Below are 16,246 nucleotides of genomic sequence, written 5' to 3' on the forward strand. Positions count from 1 at the left end.
GAAAGAGACTCTGATGCTTTCTCTAATCGAGAGAAAGAGACTTTAAATGATTCTTGCCCTAGAGACTTTAACTTTGATCCCTTTGCATGAAGTAGTAGTTCTATTTGGCCGCCGTGAGGCAACTGCCCCGTCCACCCCTGCCCCTTTGCCCCGTCCCATGCTGATCGAGAAACGGTACCTGTGAGACGAAGACTTCCTTGAATGCTGATTGTAATTGGTAAATATGAAAGGAAATTGTACAATTGCATTGTGTTTCTTTTAGGTAACCAACTGCTGATTTTTGACAAGAGCCCTAGCTAGGAGTTTTTCCAAATTAATGTTGCTAAATTGTTTTGCATGAAGTCCCACATGCCAATGCTAATTTGAGGTTAGATGAGGATTCCTTTTGTTGCACGATGCAATTTGAGACCTTGTTATGCTGACTAAATGTATGCAATAAGCTCATTACAGATTATAGTATTAGTGATTTGCATTGCTATTATCGAATGCCTTGTTATTCAAATGCTGCATAGATTGCACTTGTTTCACCGTTATGGACAGCTATTAATGTTCATTTACATTTATCATTTGGTGTTGAGACACATCTATATTGTGCTAGCTTTGTTAATATAGGGAAATAAATTCACTAACTTTGAATAAACTGGTGTGGTTATTCCTGACTGAAAGGTCAGGGTTCGCCGAACTGTATTCTGGATTAATTGTTAAGTGTTATGTTGATCAGGGCATTGCTTATGTTCGTTATTGATTATTGATTTGATTAAATTGACTGGTCTCGGGTGAAGAGAGTCCCACTTAGCCAAAAGATTCATCGGCCTAAAGAGCGTCCAAGTACAGGTAAATTATTAGTACGGAACGCTCTATCACTAGTCACAACCATGTTATTATAGTGCGGATTAAAACATATTTTTTTACTCTGTAGGTGAATACACGGTGATGACTGCACACTTCCACCTAAAAAGGAAGATTGGCTATTTCGTAATTCAAACATACCTTCCCTGTATAATGACCGTGATCTTATCTCAGGTGTCTTTCTGGTTAAACAGAGAATCTGTTCCTGCTAGGACCGTATTTGGTAAGGCTTTTTTCATTTATAAAATGATAATATTTTATGCAAGGTTCTTGAACGGGACAGTAAAGTTTGTACCTTCTATGTTACACTACCTGCTATCCTTTAATATGTCTGCACTTTACTCTTCTGCATTTCAAAGCTATTTAAAAGTATTCAATGTCCTCAGAAATATTCCATAGCAAAAACTGAACGATAATTACATATGAAAATAAGAAAATTGTGTACAGGACTAAAGAAAGAAAGGAGAAAAATAATCTCAGAACATTTGAAGTTGATATTTCTTTAGTCCTGAAAGGATGCCCCTGAAAATGGCAAACAGTGAGCATTCCCCTTCGCATGTTACGCATATATTTTTCATTTTAGACCTTTGACATTTCCTGCGGCCTGACACCTAATGAATAGGGCTCAGCCACATGGGCTCTGGTAAAATAATGTGTTATTTTACTGCTAGTTTATGTCTCCAGGTGCACTTCAACACAAGGCTGGAACTGAGAGATCTGAAAGAAAATGAATGACCTATGAATTCCACTCTGCTGGAGTTCTGGTCAAATTCTACCAACCGCTGTGTGGTGGAGATTTTCTCACATGTGGCTTGCCAATGGTAAATTGGCGAGCGAGAGTGAGATTTGGTGGCCTCTAGCGTGATTTTCAATCACTGTGAGGGTCTCTGGCGAGATTTCCCCAATGCAGAAAGCTGCTGTTGGAGTAGAAAAGCTACTCAAGCTGCAGCACAATCAACTCAGAAGCAGCACGCTCTAGGCACAGCGTAGTGCCTTTTGCACTGCTTTTTTTAGTGCAGAACGTGCACATGGTGCTAAAAATCCCACGAGCAGCAGGACCTGCCTATTTCCACCTGTTCGCTGAACTCTGCGGAATCTCGTAGAGTTTCCATGTAACTCTGCGGAATTCCATGGAGTAAAACTCCGTAAGTAATACCCACCCCCAATTGCAAGTTAAGTGTAAAGCATGTCATTCTTTTCACTATATTGATATGTGGAGCAGGTTTCCTAATCCCACAGACCAAAACAAACCTCAAAGGTGCACTCACAGCTAAGAGCCCACACTACGAGTCAACATTTTAAATGGAAATCTTAAATTTTGACTCTAAATTATCACATCGGGCCTGGTGATAGTGGTCTTTATGAAACTTGGAGCATTATAGAAGTTGGCGTGAAGAAATCAAATCTGATTTCAGACTTCTATTAACTATTTCAGCCTGCATGTCATATGATGTGAGGAATAGAATATCATGTGCCTTTTCCAACCATTATAATATAATTCAGTAGCTGAACTGGAAAGCAATTACTGAATCAAACAAGCATTGGCGAAGCCAATATGTCTCATCTATGAGAGCTAATGGCTTCAGTAATTTTTTTTAGCCATGCTGTACTGTAGCACAGATTCCTTGCCCGGAGCCTAAAACTAATTTTAAAAAGTGCTACTACGCAACCAGGCCTAATGCACTTTTTGTTTTAAAGTACATTAGAACCATATGCCTCATAGTCTGTTTTTAATTATTATTTTTAGCCATGCTGCAAATCAGCCACACTGCAATGCAGCATGACTAAAAACCATTGCAAAGTTGGAAAAGCACATGGTGTACAGAAGGAGAAAAAGGCAATAGCAGAGCCAATAGGTTCAAAGGTGAGACCAAATGGCTTTGTCATTGCTTGTTAAGTCTTAGCACAAGACCACAGATTCTGAGCAAATCAGTTAAATTCCCTGTGCATGAAAAAGAACAAAAATGACATCTGGCCCAAAAAAACTATCACATAAAGAAAGCAATTGTGCCATGTCTTAGTGAAAATGAACTTGGAAGAAGAAAAAATCTGTTGTCACAATAAACATCCATTTGAAGTGTGTATAACATAGTGAAACATGGATATAAACTGTAAGAGGTTAACAAAAATGACAAGGAAGAATCAAAAATCAAAGCAGTACGCAGTGCTATCTGCCTTCCTGCCGCTGCCAGCTAACATGAGAGCGGATGTGAATCTGAGAGGGGCACTCTAACATTTTTTTGAGGGTTGGCACCTTTCTAGGAGTATTTACAAAGTTTGTATGTTGTCCATATACGTTCCGCCAGGGTGGGTGTGTAGGCCAGGGAAGAATGGCTGATACTGATAATGAAGGTGCCCCTGGGGCAGTGTTCACCTAAATAAAGAATAACGGGTGCCTCTGCCACCAGGAAGTGACAATGACGCAGGAAGCATTAGACACCTCTGAGTGCTAATTACTGGGGAAAATATACCAGTAAAAAGAGGAATTGCACCCACTACGATCTGTTCTTAGCAGGTAATAGAGACAGGCACCTCTTAAAATTACTTGGAACACAAAGACAATACCCAAAAGGACTACTGCATCCAGAATGCAGTTGTGGCAAAGAAGAAACTGACCCACTGTTAGATTGCGGATGTTGGTGCAGCCACTCAGTTTTAGTAAGCAGAGCTTAAATAACAAATAATCAATAAACACTGGCAAAGTTAATATGCACAGAATGTAGGACAGTGCATGCACGTCTTATCACGTACATTTTTGTAAATTTACTGATCGGTTACCGATCTGCAGATTTTAACCAAGTTTTAAATGGGAAGGTCAGGATGGGCTGAGGCAACATGGCTGACTAGGAGAAGCACATACAGACAAGACACAGACACAGAGAGCGGCAGGGTGCAGAGAAAAACACAGGAGAGAAAGAGCGATGTGGCCACAGGTGGGGGTGGAAGAAAGCACAAGGTGAAACAGTAGGTGAACATGAGCGTGGAGCACAAGGGTGCGGAGAAGCACATAGTGCTAGAGAGCATGAGCAAAGCACACGATGAAGACCATGCTTCTGCAACTGTTGGTGAGTAGAAGAATAGAGTCCTCCCACTCACTAGCAGTTCCAGAAACAAAAGAAAAAAGTAGCACCCACAAACAAATCAGTGGAAGGGCACAAGTTCTTGCGGCATGCTCTGCTGGGTGGTTCAACATGTCAAAAGGAGGGCAATCTAGCAAAACCTAGCCATCTAATAGGAAACTTTTTTAAAAGTGACATTAAACACAACAAATGAAAAGCAATGGGTGGGGTGTAAGCCCACTGACTGTACACAAAATGTCTTGAAGAGACAGCACATATGCTGTCTAGGCAAGACCTAAAAAGCAGCCAGTTCATGTAAGGGTGCAGAGTCCATTTGCAACCCCTTCTTTCCCCCCACCATCACACTTAGGGCCTGATTACCAATGGCTCAGTGCAAAGGGCAACGGAATGCTGGGATCAAAAAAACATTTCTGGGCAGTTTTCCCATCCTTGACCCAAGCAATTACACACTTTGTGGCCCAGAATGTTGATCCTGGAATTGCTGCAGATCTTCCCTTCGACCAGATTTCGATTATCTTTCCACCCAGTTTCCTTCTTATGAATTTGTTTTCTACTTTTAGCAGGAGGAGTTTCTGTGCACAAACAGTAGTGGAGTCAACCCACAAAGACACCATTCTACTTTTATGCATGTAGATCTCAGATTGTTAAATAATCGTATGGTTACTTGCAACATAAATGAAATTGGCTTTATGGACACCTGAATCTTTGCGCAAATTAGTTAACAAGACACATTGTTGGCAATAATTCACAATTGTTGTAATAGTTGAATCTAAAATATCGATCGATTGTGCACCCAATAACTTGCAAATAGTACACACAGCTAGTGTTGTAGAACACTGCATTGCATGCATATGACTGAACACTTGAGATAGGATCCACAAAAACAGGTAATATGAAATGCCTGCTAAGAATGTTTAATCTGCAAGCCAAGAGAATAGTTCATTTTATCATCTCTCCTCTTCAGTAGTCATACTTAATTGGTACCTAATGCTCAATGGGCTTTCATGAGCGTCCCTCTGTGTAACATATTTTGTATTTTAGAAAACAAAGTGGTGGCCCCTGTGTTTGTATGATTGTATTACAATTCTTACTTAGCTGATTGTTTCACTATATCCTGCAATGTATATTGTAGCACACAACTTTGCCAGCTTTGTGCCACATGATATTACAACATCAGGCGCATGCTCCCAGGGAGTTGTCCAAATAACTTGTATTAAACTAATTTATTTGCTAAAAATATGTTTGGCCGCATCCCCAGCCAATAATTTATCTTTCTAAGGTCACCAGTTTTACATCGAATTTGACATGGATAAAGGCCTCTGTTTGTTTTTTCCTCGCAGCACTCACCAGGAACCAATCACTCAAGCAGCCTGGGTGCAGACAGCGTTCAAAAAACTCTTTTACAACACTTTTTTTTTCTCTCTCCCCTGTCACTTTCGCAGCTTTGAGAAAGCTCAATGGCACTACTCATCAGAGTGAAACACCAGTCCACGTCTTAGATTAAAATCTACAATTGTGACCCTAAATTATCACATCGGGGCTGCTGATAATGCTCTTTATAAAACTTGGAGTATATGTATAAGTTGACATGAGAAGATCAAATCTGAATTCAAACTTCGAATAACCATTACAGCATATTGGCCTTAACACACATAGGCCCTCATTCTGACCTTGGCGGGCGGCGGAGGCCGCCCGCCAAAGTCCCGCCGTCAGGTTACCGTTCCGCGGTCGAAAGACCGCGGCGGTAATTCTGACTTTCCCGCTGGGCTGGCGGGCGGTCGCCTTCAGACCGCCAGCCAGCCCAGCGGGAAAGAGGCTTCCACGATGAAGCCGGCTCGGAATCGAGCCGGCGGAGTGGAAGCTGTGCGACGGGTGCAGTTGCACCCGTCGCGTATTTCACTGTCTGCGCAGCAGACAGTGAAATACATGTAGGGGCCCTCTTACGGGGGCCCCGCGACCCCCCCTACCGCCATCCGGATCCCGGCGGTCGGACCGCCGGGATGTGGATGGCGGTAGGGGGGGTCGGAATCCCCGCGGCGGTGCAGCAAGCTGCGCCGCCGTGGAGGATTCAATGGGGCGGCGGTACACTGGCGGGAGCCCGCCAGTGGTGCCGGTCCGACCGCGGCTTTACCGCCGCGGTCGGAATCCCCATTGGAGCACCGCCGGCCTGTCGGCGGTGCTCCCGCGGTCCTCCGCCCTGGCGGTCTTTGACCGCCAGGGTCAGAATGAGGGCCATAATTGCATGAAAACATGTTCTTGATCAAAGGCTACAACGACTTAAATTACCTATCATGCATTATTATAAAAACCCATGGTTGTATACACGAGTGTGGTAGAAGCCCTTCCTTGTTACAAATTATTGAATGTACTACACCATTAATAACTATGAAAACCGCTTCAAACTACCAACAAGCAATATCGGCCAGGACATCGACCACCGATCCTGCCCCAGAGTGCCTCATAACCAGATTGTTAGACCTGACAGCCTTAGGGTGGTCACCCCTAACTTTTTGCCTGCCTCCCTCCACTTTTTGGACACTGTTTTTGCTGGCTTTTAGACTCTGCGCACTTTACCACTGCTAACCAGTGATAAAGTGCATATGCTCTCTCCCTTAAAACATGGTAACCTTGAATCATACCTGATTGGACTATTTAATTTACTAATAAGTCCCTAGTAATGTGCACTCTCTGTGCCTAGGGCCTGTAGATTAAATGCTACTAGTGGGCCTGCAGCACTGGTTGTGCCAACCACTTAAGTAGCCCCTTTTCCTTGTCTCAGGCCTGCCACTGCAAGGCCTGTGTGTGCAGTTTCACTGTCACCTCGACTTGGCATTTAAAAGTACTTGCCAAGCCTAAACCTCCCCTTTCTCCACATATAAGTCACCTCTAATGTGTGCCCTAGGTAACCCCTAGAGCAGGGTGCTGTGTGTTTGAAAGGCAGGACATGTATCTGTGTAGTTTACATGTCCTGGTAGTGTAAAACTCCTAAATTCATTTTGGCACTGCTGTGAGGCCTGCTCCCTTCATAGGCTAACATTGGGGCTGCCCTCATACAGTATTGAAGTGGTAGCTGCTGATCTGAAGGATTAGGAAGGTCATATTTAGTATGGCCAGAATGGTAATATAAAATCCTGCTGACTGGTGAAGTTGGATTTAATATTACTATTCTAGAAATGACACTTTTAGAAAGTGAGCATTTCTTTGCACTTACATCTTTCTGTGCCTTACAATCCACGTCTGGCTGGGCTTAGTTGACAGCTCCTTGTGCATTCACTCAGACACACCCCAAACACAGGGTACTCAGCCTCACTTGCATACATCTGCATTTTGAATGGGTCTTCCTGGGCTGGGAGGGTGGAGGGCCTGCTCTCACACAAAGGACTGCCACACCCCCTACTGGGACCCTGGCAGACAGGATTGAACTGAAAGGGGACCTGGTGCACTTCTTAGTCACTCTTTGAAGTCTCCCCCACTTCAAAGGCACATTTGGGTATAAAACAGGGCCTCTGCTGCCTTGCTGTTGGCCTGCTGCCTTGCTGAACTCTTGTCTGGCTGTGAAAGTGCTCTCCAAGGGCTTGGATAGAGCTTGCCTCCTGTTCCCTGAAGTCTCAGGACCAAAAAGACTTCTCTTTTTCACTTGGACGCTCCGTGCGCCGAAATTTTCGACGCACAGCTTGTTCCGCGGCGAGAAAAACGCCGCACACCGACGCTGATCGATGCAACGCCTTCGGGACGACCGTAACTTCGACGCACGGCTTCGCAAGGACAACGCCGCCCGACCTCCAGAGGAGAAATCAACGCAACGCCTGCCGTGAGATCGAAATTTCGATGCGCAGCCCCGCAGAACGACGCGCAGCCGGAAAACAAGCAAGAAAATCCATGCACAGACCCGGGACATCTGGTAATCCCCGCGATCCACAGAAAGAGACTGTCCGCGCGCCGGAAAACGACGCACGACTTCCCCGCGTGAAAAATAACGACGCGAGTCCGTGTGTGCTGGGGAGAAATCAACGCACACACCCTTTTTCCACGCATCTCTTCTTCTGTGGCCCTCTGAGGAGATTTTCCACTCCAAACCAGGTACTTTGTGCTTGAAAGAGACTTTGGGGGTTATTCCAACTTTGGAGGAGGTGGTAATCCGTCCCAAACGTGACGGATTTACCACCAGCCGTATTACGAGTTCCATAGGATATAATGGACTCGTAATGCGGCTGGTGGTATTTCCGTCATTTTACCGTCACTTTTGGGACGGATTACCACTTCCTCCAAAGTTGGAATAACCCCCTTTGTTTGCTTTTTAAAGACTTAAGATACTTTATATCACTTTTCAGTGATATCTCTACAAATTCACATTGCAACTTTATTCGTTTTGACCTACAATTATCCTGATAAATATTATATATTTTTCTAAACACTGTGTGGTGTATTTTTGTGGTGCTATATGGTGGTATTGTATGATTTATTGCACAAATACTTTACACATTGCCTTCTAAGTTAAGCCTGACTGCTCGTGCCAAGCTACCAGAGGGTGGGCACAGGATAATCTTGGATTGTGTGTGACTTACCCTGACTAGAGTGAGGGCTTTTGCTTGGACAGGGGGTAACCTGACTGCCAACCAAAAACCCAATTTCTACCACAGATGTTTTAGCAGTGATCTACTACAAAATAGTTTAGACCTGATACAAACTAGACATATGGCCTGTCCCAAATTATAGATATTATTCTAGATGTCTTAACGTGACTTTTGAATGAATTGCACATGTAAAAGTTAGTTTTTGTGCTTAAGAAATACTTGCTACAATATCAGAAGCACAAGATATGGTAACCCTCCTGAATGACTGCACAGCAACACCTTGAAGGTTTTGCTGTGCAAGGGTAAACCTTAAACAATGTTGCTCAGGTACACATTATCATCACTTAACAGCAATCATTTATTTATTTATTTATTTTTATTTCATATTTTCTCCAATGTTTCAATAGTGAAGCACTTATACATACAATTGTAAAAATCATATTTACACATTGTGATAAATAAAATAGAGACCCATAAGCATATAATCAATAACTTACATGTACGCAATGCAGTGACTTATATACATTTTATGGCTAAAATTTTATGTAGGTATATATATATATATATATATATATATATATACATATATATATATATATATATCTTTAAAACTCAGTGGCAGTTGCCAATAGTTAGTTATTGTTAGGACGTAGTTTCTGTAGAAAAAGGTTTTTCTCTTTTGCTAATAACTTTGGCGCCTTTTGATCAATCTTCACAAATTGTTCCAAAGAAATACAACACTCACTTCAGCATCTGTCTGGAAAGTTTTGCAGTGATCCAACAAGCGGGGGCCAAGAAGAAGGAGAGTCCCAAAACACTTTTTCCCTATGCATTTTTACATAGGGATTTTGAACAGAAATAACGCCCGCACCACTGGACTGAATTACACCAAATTTAGCAGAAATGTAGCTCTGCTCTTGGTCCAGAAAATTACCTTTTTGTTATTTGGTGTAAATCTGTTCAGGAGTTTTTGAGAAAGTAAGGAAAAAAAAAAATATATAGGAACCCAAAGGCACTGCAAACCACCTGATCTCATGCTGAGATCTGACCCGCTGCAAACACACTTCAACAAGGAAGAGTTGGCAGCCATGTTGGGACTCAGTTTCAGCTGAGTCCCAGAAAAAAAAGATTTAAGAAAAAGAAAAAGGGCCAGGGTCGGGACACCCGAAACCTTATCTATAAGCAAAAAAGCATGTTTTTAAAATGTACAAGTCACAGCGGATCCAGGGCAAATTAGCAAAAGCCTGGGCTCCCGTGCTTGTTTAAATGAAGATCCCCAGTTGGCCAGCTCCTGAGGGCATACTAAAAAATAAGGAGGGGCATACGGGCCCCCCTCTTGGGCTTACTGAAGCCCTGAGGGCCACCACCTGTCTGGTGCGATTATTACATTGAAAGCGGGGGCTGAGTTGAAATAAGATAAGGGGTCCTTTACTGACCCTCTACCTTCGGGACCACCACCTCCCTGGAGCTAAATGAAATGTTGGACGGGGGCCGCATGGCCCCCAATGTAGAGCTAATAATGGCCCCGGGGTCCACCACCCCCCAGGGTCCGCTCTTGCTATGTCTTGGTGTGCCCTCCCCAGGACACAGCTGTTTGCTCTGACTTGGCGAGAGCTCTGACAACTTGTGCCAAGTAGGAGCAAACACCCCGGTTATAGCAAGTGGGAGATGTTCAGCAGCTCCCACTTGCTGGAAACAGAGGTTTTCTCTGTTTCCTGGCCAGCAGACATGCAGGCAGGGAAACAGAGTTGGGGTTGAGTGGTCAGGGGAGTTGGCTACAGGATCTGGTCCTGCGGGCAACCTCCCCTGCGCACGGCTGAAGGCCTAACATGGTGCAAGTTTGGGTACGTAATGGGGGGTTGTTCTCAGGGCCTGGCTGAAGGCTGTGCGCAGTGGTGGTTGGATTAATGTATTGTAATGAAAATTACTACACGTAAAAAAAAACATAGAAATTCACTGAAAAAAATAAAGGTTATAGGGACAATATAGTTAGGAAATAGATTTTTAAAAAACCATAGAAATTCACTGAAAAAAAGTTAGAGGGACGTTATAGTTAGGAAATACAAAAAATGAGCTCATCAGTGATGTTATCACTGATGTCATTTTATTTGCCATCAGTGATGTTATCGATAATGTCACTAATCATGTCATGAGTGTTGTAATATATAAGGTCATAAGCAGTGTCTTATAGGGGGGGGGAGTTATAGTTAGCTCAGTTAACTATAACTGCTGAATTTCACTTGTTTTGTAGGTTTGAAGTGTTAACCTAACTATAATGTCCATACAACCTTTGTTTTTTTCAGTTAAAAATAAAATAAAATATATGTATTTATATATATATATATACATTTGTTAAGCAGACCAATAAGAATATTTATACATTTTTAAACCATAAGTACTAGATATATTTGTACAAACAACTATGCATATCTAAACACATATATATAATTAAATTATACATGTTTACATTCACAGGCATATGCTGTACGTCTGTGTTTTGCATATGGTAGTAATGTAGGAAAGAACTAACTCTTGAGTAGTTTTCTGAAGATAAGATAGTTATTTGTGGTTCATGTGTTTGAGGTAATTAATTCCATAGTTTGCCTGCTTGAACAGAGAGAGGTGTACCACCCATGTTTTTTTGTATGCTGGAGTTTTGTGTCGCAGTGACAATCTGGAGCAGATGTTGCTTTGTTGTATGTATTTAGTGATTTTTGTGGTCAATATGACCCTGGCAGTATTCTGACCACCAGGGTTAATGTGGTGGTATCACCGCCAACAGGCTGGTGGTAATGACCGCCAAATTATGACCATGGCGGTAATTCCTCCCATAGACAGCCTGTACCACACCAACCACCAGCGCGGAACTAACACCATGGTAACCACCTACAGGCAGGCGGAAGACAAGGATCCGCCCACCATATAATGACATAGCACACCACCACAATTTCTGGGATGGTGGCAACAACACCAAAAGCCTGGCAGAAACACATCATTTAAAAGGAGACACTCACCTCCAGGGACACATAGGAGTCCGCGGCCACCATGGCAAGTATTCCCGATGCTGTACCATGCCATGGCCATCCTGTAGCACCAATGCTGATGAATACGACGAAGGTTAGTACAGCAGCCTAGCACACAAGGGAGGGAGGGGGGTAGAGTGACACGAACAACACACACCATACACACATCACACACCCAGAAACACATGCACAGGAATAAACAGAAACAGAACCCCGGAGTAAATAAAAGCAGGACACATACACAGTTCCAACCACTGTATTCCTTTTGTATGAATATGTAAGATGCAAAAACATGCACAACTGCAGAAATAAATAAATGCAGGCCCAAAGGCCAGTCCAAAGTCACTAATGCCCACAGGGCAAAGTCAAAGCCCCAACTTGACTCCTGACAACATCGGGACACCACTGTTCAGGGGAATCTTGTTGTAAATGGGCAGGCACCTCAGGAGGTGGGGGGTCGGGTGGGTGGGGATATTGCAGCTCATTGTGAAGGGGCTCCTATCCCACTGGTTCTGAGGGGGCATCATGCCCACAGGATGAGGAGGGGGCTCTTTACCCACAGGTTGAGGATGGGGCTGGCTGCCCACTGGTTCTGGAGGGGGCTTCCTTCCCTCAGGATGAGGAGGGGGCTGGCTGCCCAAAGGTTGATGATGGGGCTGGCTGCCCACTGGTTCTGGAGGGGGCTTCCTGCCCACAGGATGAGGAGGGGGCTGGCTGCCCACTGGTTCTGGAGTGGACTTCCTGCTCATAGGATGAGGAGGGGCTGGCTGCCCACAGGTTGAGGAAGGGGCTAGCTGCCCACTGGTTCTAGAGGGGGCTTCCTATCCACAGCATGAGGAGGGGACTGGATACCCACAGGTTGAGGATGGGGCTGGCTACCCACTGGTTCTGGAGGGAGCTTCCTGCCCACAGGATGAGGATGGGGCTGGCTGTCCACAAGTTGAGGATGGGGCTGGATGCCCACTGGTTCTGGAGGGCTCTTCCTGCCCACAAGATAAGGAGGGGGCTGGCTGCCCTCAGGTTGAGGATGGAGCTGGCTGCCCACTGGTACTGGAGGGGGCTTCCTGCACACAGGATGAGGAGGGGGCTGGCTGCCCACTGGTTATTGATGGTGCCCTTGGCCTCTGGTTTGGATGCTGCTCCATGGCCACAATATTGTTGGCCCTCTTGTCCAGGGATTTCTGGTGGGGCCTCCTTGTTGAGGGATTATTGGGGGGCCTCCTTGTCCAGGGATTTCTGGGGGCCTCCTTGGCCTTTTATTTCTGGGGTGCCTCCATGGCCTTTGATCTCTGGAAGGCCTCCTTGGCCTTGGATGTCTGGAGGGTCTCCTTGGCCTTAGATGTCTGGGTGACCTCCTTGCCCTTGGATGTCTGGGGGGCCTCCTTTGCCTTTGATTTCTTGAGGGCCTCCTTGGCTCTGGATTGGGGGGCCTCCTTGGCCTTTGATTTCTGGAGGGCCTCCTTGGCCCTGGATGTCTGGGGGGCCTCCTTGGCCTTTGATTTCCGGGGGGCTCCGATTTCTGAGGGCCTCCTTGGCCTTTGATTTTTGGTGGGCCTCCTTGGGCAGGGACTTTGTTGGGGCCTCCTTGGCCCTGGGTTTTGGTGGTGGTCCCATGGTCTTGCCAATCTGTTTGGGAGGGGGCAGCACTTTAGCTCTCCGTTCGGGGGGCTTCTCAATCATGTGTTCCTTAATGCTGTTGGAGACTTTGGGGCTGGAGCTGTGTCTGATTGGGTGCTTGAGGTACTGGCCTGGGGTGGTGTGACCTTCTTCTTATGGACAGGAGGGGGGAGAGGGAGGGAAGCTTCTTAGGGTCAATGGGGTGAGATGTGGGAGGAAGAATGGGAGTGGAGGTAGAGGCAGTGGTTGTAGGAGGAGGAGGTGTGCTGGACTTGGGTGCAGGTGCATGGACAGTGTGCGTGTGTGAGGTGGATGGCTGTTGGGGGTTCTGAGTGCGAGCGTGTGTGTGTTACTGGGGGGCAGGCAGGGTAGGGGAGGACAAATATGACATGTGGATGGATGTTGTGTTGGTGTCCGCAAGTGAGGTGGGTGTGCCACATGAGGTGGTGGTGGTGGTGACTGCACATGAGGTGTGTGGGGTGCATGTCTGCATGTTTGCTGATGTGGTGACTGTGGGAAAGGCTGTGCAGGTGGCAGCATCTGGGAATGTTGACGCAGTACTTGCAGATGTGAGTGAGTATGTGACTGTGAGGGAGGAGTAGGAGGAGAAGACAGCGGAGGCAGTGGATGATGTTGTGTGTGGATCTGTCTGTTGGCTGTGTGAGTGCTTGTGGACTGAACTGTGCTGCCTGTGTTTGTCTGTGCGAGTCTTGTGTGTTGTTTTGGGTGCATGCTTGTCTGAATGTGTACGTGGGATGGGTTGGGGGTGAGGAGAATGGGACTGGGTAGTGGTAGTTGGAGGGGGGACGGATGTAACAGGGACACTGGCTGGAGCCAGTGAATAGACCAGAGCCTGAAATTATCTCTGTAGGGCCATGAACCCACTGTGGATGCCCTCCAGGAAGGCATTGCTTTGCTGCATCTGGGATGCCAGCCATTGGATGGCATTCTCAATGGTTAATTGCCCTACAGAGATGGATCTCTGGTCAATAGCCTTCTCACTGAGGGCAGCAGGGCTGACTGGGGCAGGGCCTGAGATGCCTGGGGCGAAGGTGATGCCCACCCTCCTGGGTGAGAGGGCACAGGCAACTCAGTGGGGAGCTACTGGGAGGGTGGTGATGGTACAGAGGGTGGCAGTAGAACCTGTAGCTGGGGTGGTTCCAGAGGGGGCTGCCACCACCAGGGAGCTCCCATCAGAGGATGAATCAGAGTCAGTGGTGTCACCTCCGGTCCCCGCCGTGGTGCTCCACTCACCCTCTGTCCCACTGCTCCCCTCGGCATCGGTGAACTCTGCCTCCTGGGTCCTGTGGGCTGCAGCTCCCTCACTCTAGTGGGGTATGACCCATCCACAAGGCACTCCATCTCCTCTGACACGCTGGGGAACCTTCCCCTTTAGCATGAGCCATGGCAGGTTCCAGACACAGGTCACAGCAGCACATGCAGTGGAGATGTCCTTCTGTGAAAGTCAGGAATCAAGTGGAGTATTAGAAAGGAAATAGCAGTCACGTCCGTGGTGGTGAACACCATCCCCGCTGGCGGTGATCATCATTGGTTCCCATACTCCATAGAGGGCCATGTTAGCGAATGAGGAATTACATGGCGGTGCAGACCGCCTTCTGCCATGATGCCAATGCCAGCGGTGTGAGGTCACTTCCATCTGTCCCTGAATACAGGACAGGTGGGTGCCATTTTCAAATGCTAGTACACATGTACAGATTAATTAGTGCGTCATTGTAGTCGAATGTACTCACCTACACAGTTCCAGTGTCCAACATACAAACTTGATCTGTGTACACTGCTGTAGTGTGTTCATGGTTCCTGTTGACACTCCTTTTCCACATTTGGGTCCCTTAGGTACCAACCACTGCGGAGGAATAGGAAGAGGCAAGCACCCGTGTACAGACCCCTTGTGGACTTGGCTACAATAGAGGACCGGAACATCATACTCACCTATCATCTGGGCAGGGCCACAGACACAGAGGTGTGTGCACAATTGAAGCCTGATCTGCTACCTGCTATCCATAGCACCACAGCAATCCCCCCTCTTGTGCAGGTACTCTCAGTGCTCAGTTTTTTGGCAACAGGCTCTTTCCAGGTGACAGTGGGCATGGCTGCAGGGATGTCACAGCCAATGTTCTCGATTGTGGTTGCAAGGGTTTTGTCTGCCTTGCTCAATCACATGTGCAGCTACATCGCATTCTCCCAGGTAGATGATTTACCCACTGTGAGGGCTAGATTCTATGTAGTGGGACATATACCTCATGTTATTGGGGCCATCAACGGGACCCATATTGCCTTAGTTCCCCCCAGTGCCAATGAACAAGTGTACAGGAATCGGAAGAGTTTCCACTCACTCAATGTCCAGATGGTGTGCCTGGCTGACCAGTACATCACCCATGTCTCTGCCAAGTATCCAGGGTCGGAGCATGATGCCTTCGTCCTGAGGAATAGCAGTGTCCCACAGCTGATGGCACAACTACAGAGGCACAGAGTGTGGCTAATAGGTGAGCCTGTGTCCCCACCCAATGTTTGTGAGTGTATGTCTTCAGGAGTTGTAGCCCATGCCATTGTGCCGGGCTAATGTGTGTCCCTTACTTCTTGCAGGCGATTCCGGCTACCCAAACTTGTCCTGGCTCATGACCCCTGTTAGGAATCCGAGAACAGAGGCTGAAAGTAGGTACAATGATGCCTATGGGCGTACCAGGAGGATTGTACAAATGACCTTCAGTCTCCTGAAGGCTAAGTTCAGGTGCCTCGATCTGACAGGTGGATCCCTATGCTACTCCCCTATGAAGGTCTGCAGAATCATTGTTATGTGCTGCGTATTGCACAATTTCGCCCTCAGGCGGCATGAACCCTAGCTGCAGAAGGAGAAGGGGGTGACAATGCATCTGTGGCAGCAGTGGACACTGAGGAAAAGTAGGAGGAGGAAGAGTAGGAGGATGTGGACAACAGGTCACATTTGATCCACCAGTACTTCTAATGACAATCAGGTAAGACTGTTGACCTAAGCAATACTACATTTTAGTGTTGTACTGTGTGATAGCAGCATGATGCCAGCCATTCCATTTGCATCCCACCTGACTGTCACCTACATCTTCCC

At 46.3% G+C, this 16,246-nt stretch overlaps 1 protein-coding gene across 1 annotated transcript in view; it reads left to right on the top strand.

The window, feature by feature from the left end:
* The window catches only part of GABRA5 (gamma-aminobutyric acid type A receptor subunit alpha5), a 560,773-nt gene that overhangs the window by 393,269 nt on the left and 151,258 nt on the right, over nucleotides 1-16,246 (top strand). Inside the window, exon 8 of the mRNA XM_069204278.1 lies at nucleotides 920-1,072. Within this exon, the coding sequence (XP_069060379.1) occupies nucleotides 920-1,072 (153 nt within the window). The remainder of the gene's footprint in view (nucleotides 1-919; nucleotides 1,073-16,246) is intronic.

The sequence above is a fragment of the Pleurodeles waltl genome, chromosome 8 (genome assembly GCF_031143425.1).
Source record: "Pleurodeles waltl isolate 20211129_DDA chromosome 8, aPleWal1.hap1.20221129, whole genome shotgun sequence".
In the NCBI taxonomy this organism is placed as follows: Eukaryota; Metazoa; Chordata; class Amphibia; order Caudata; family Salamandridae; genus Pleurodeles; species Pleurodeles waltl.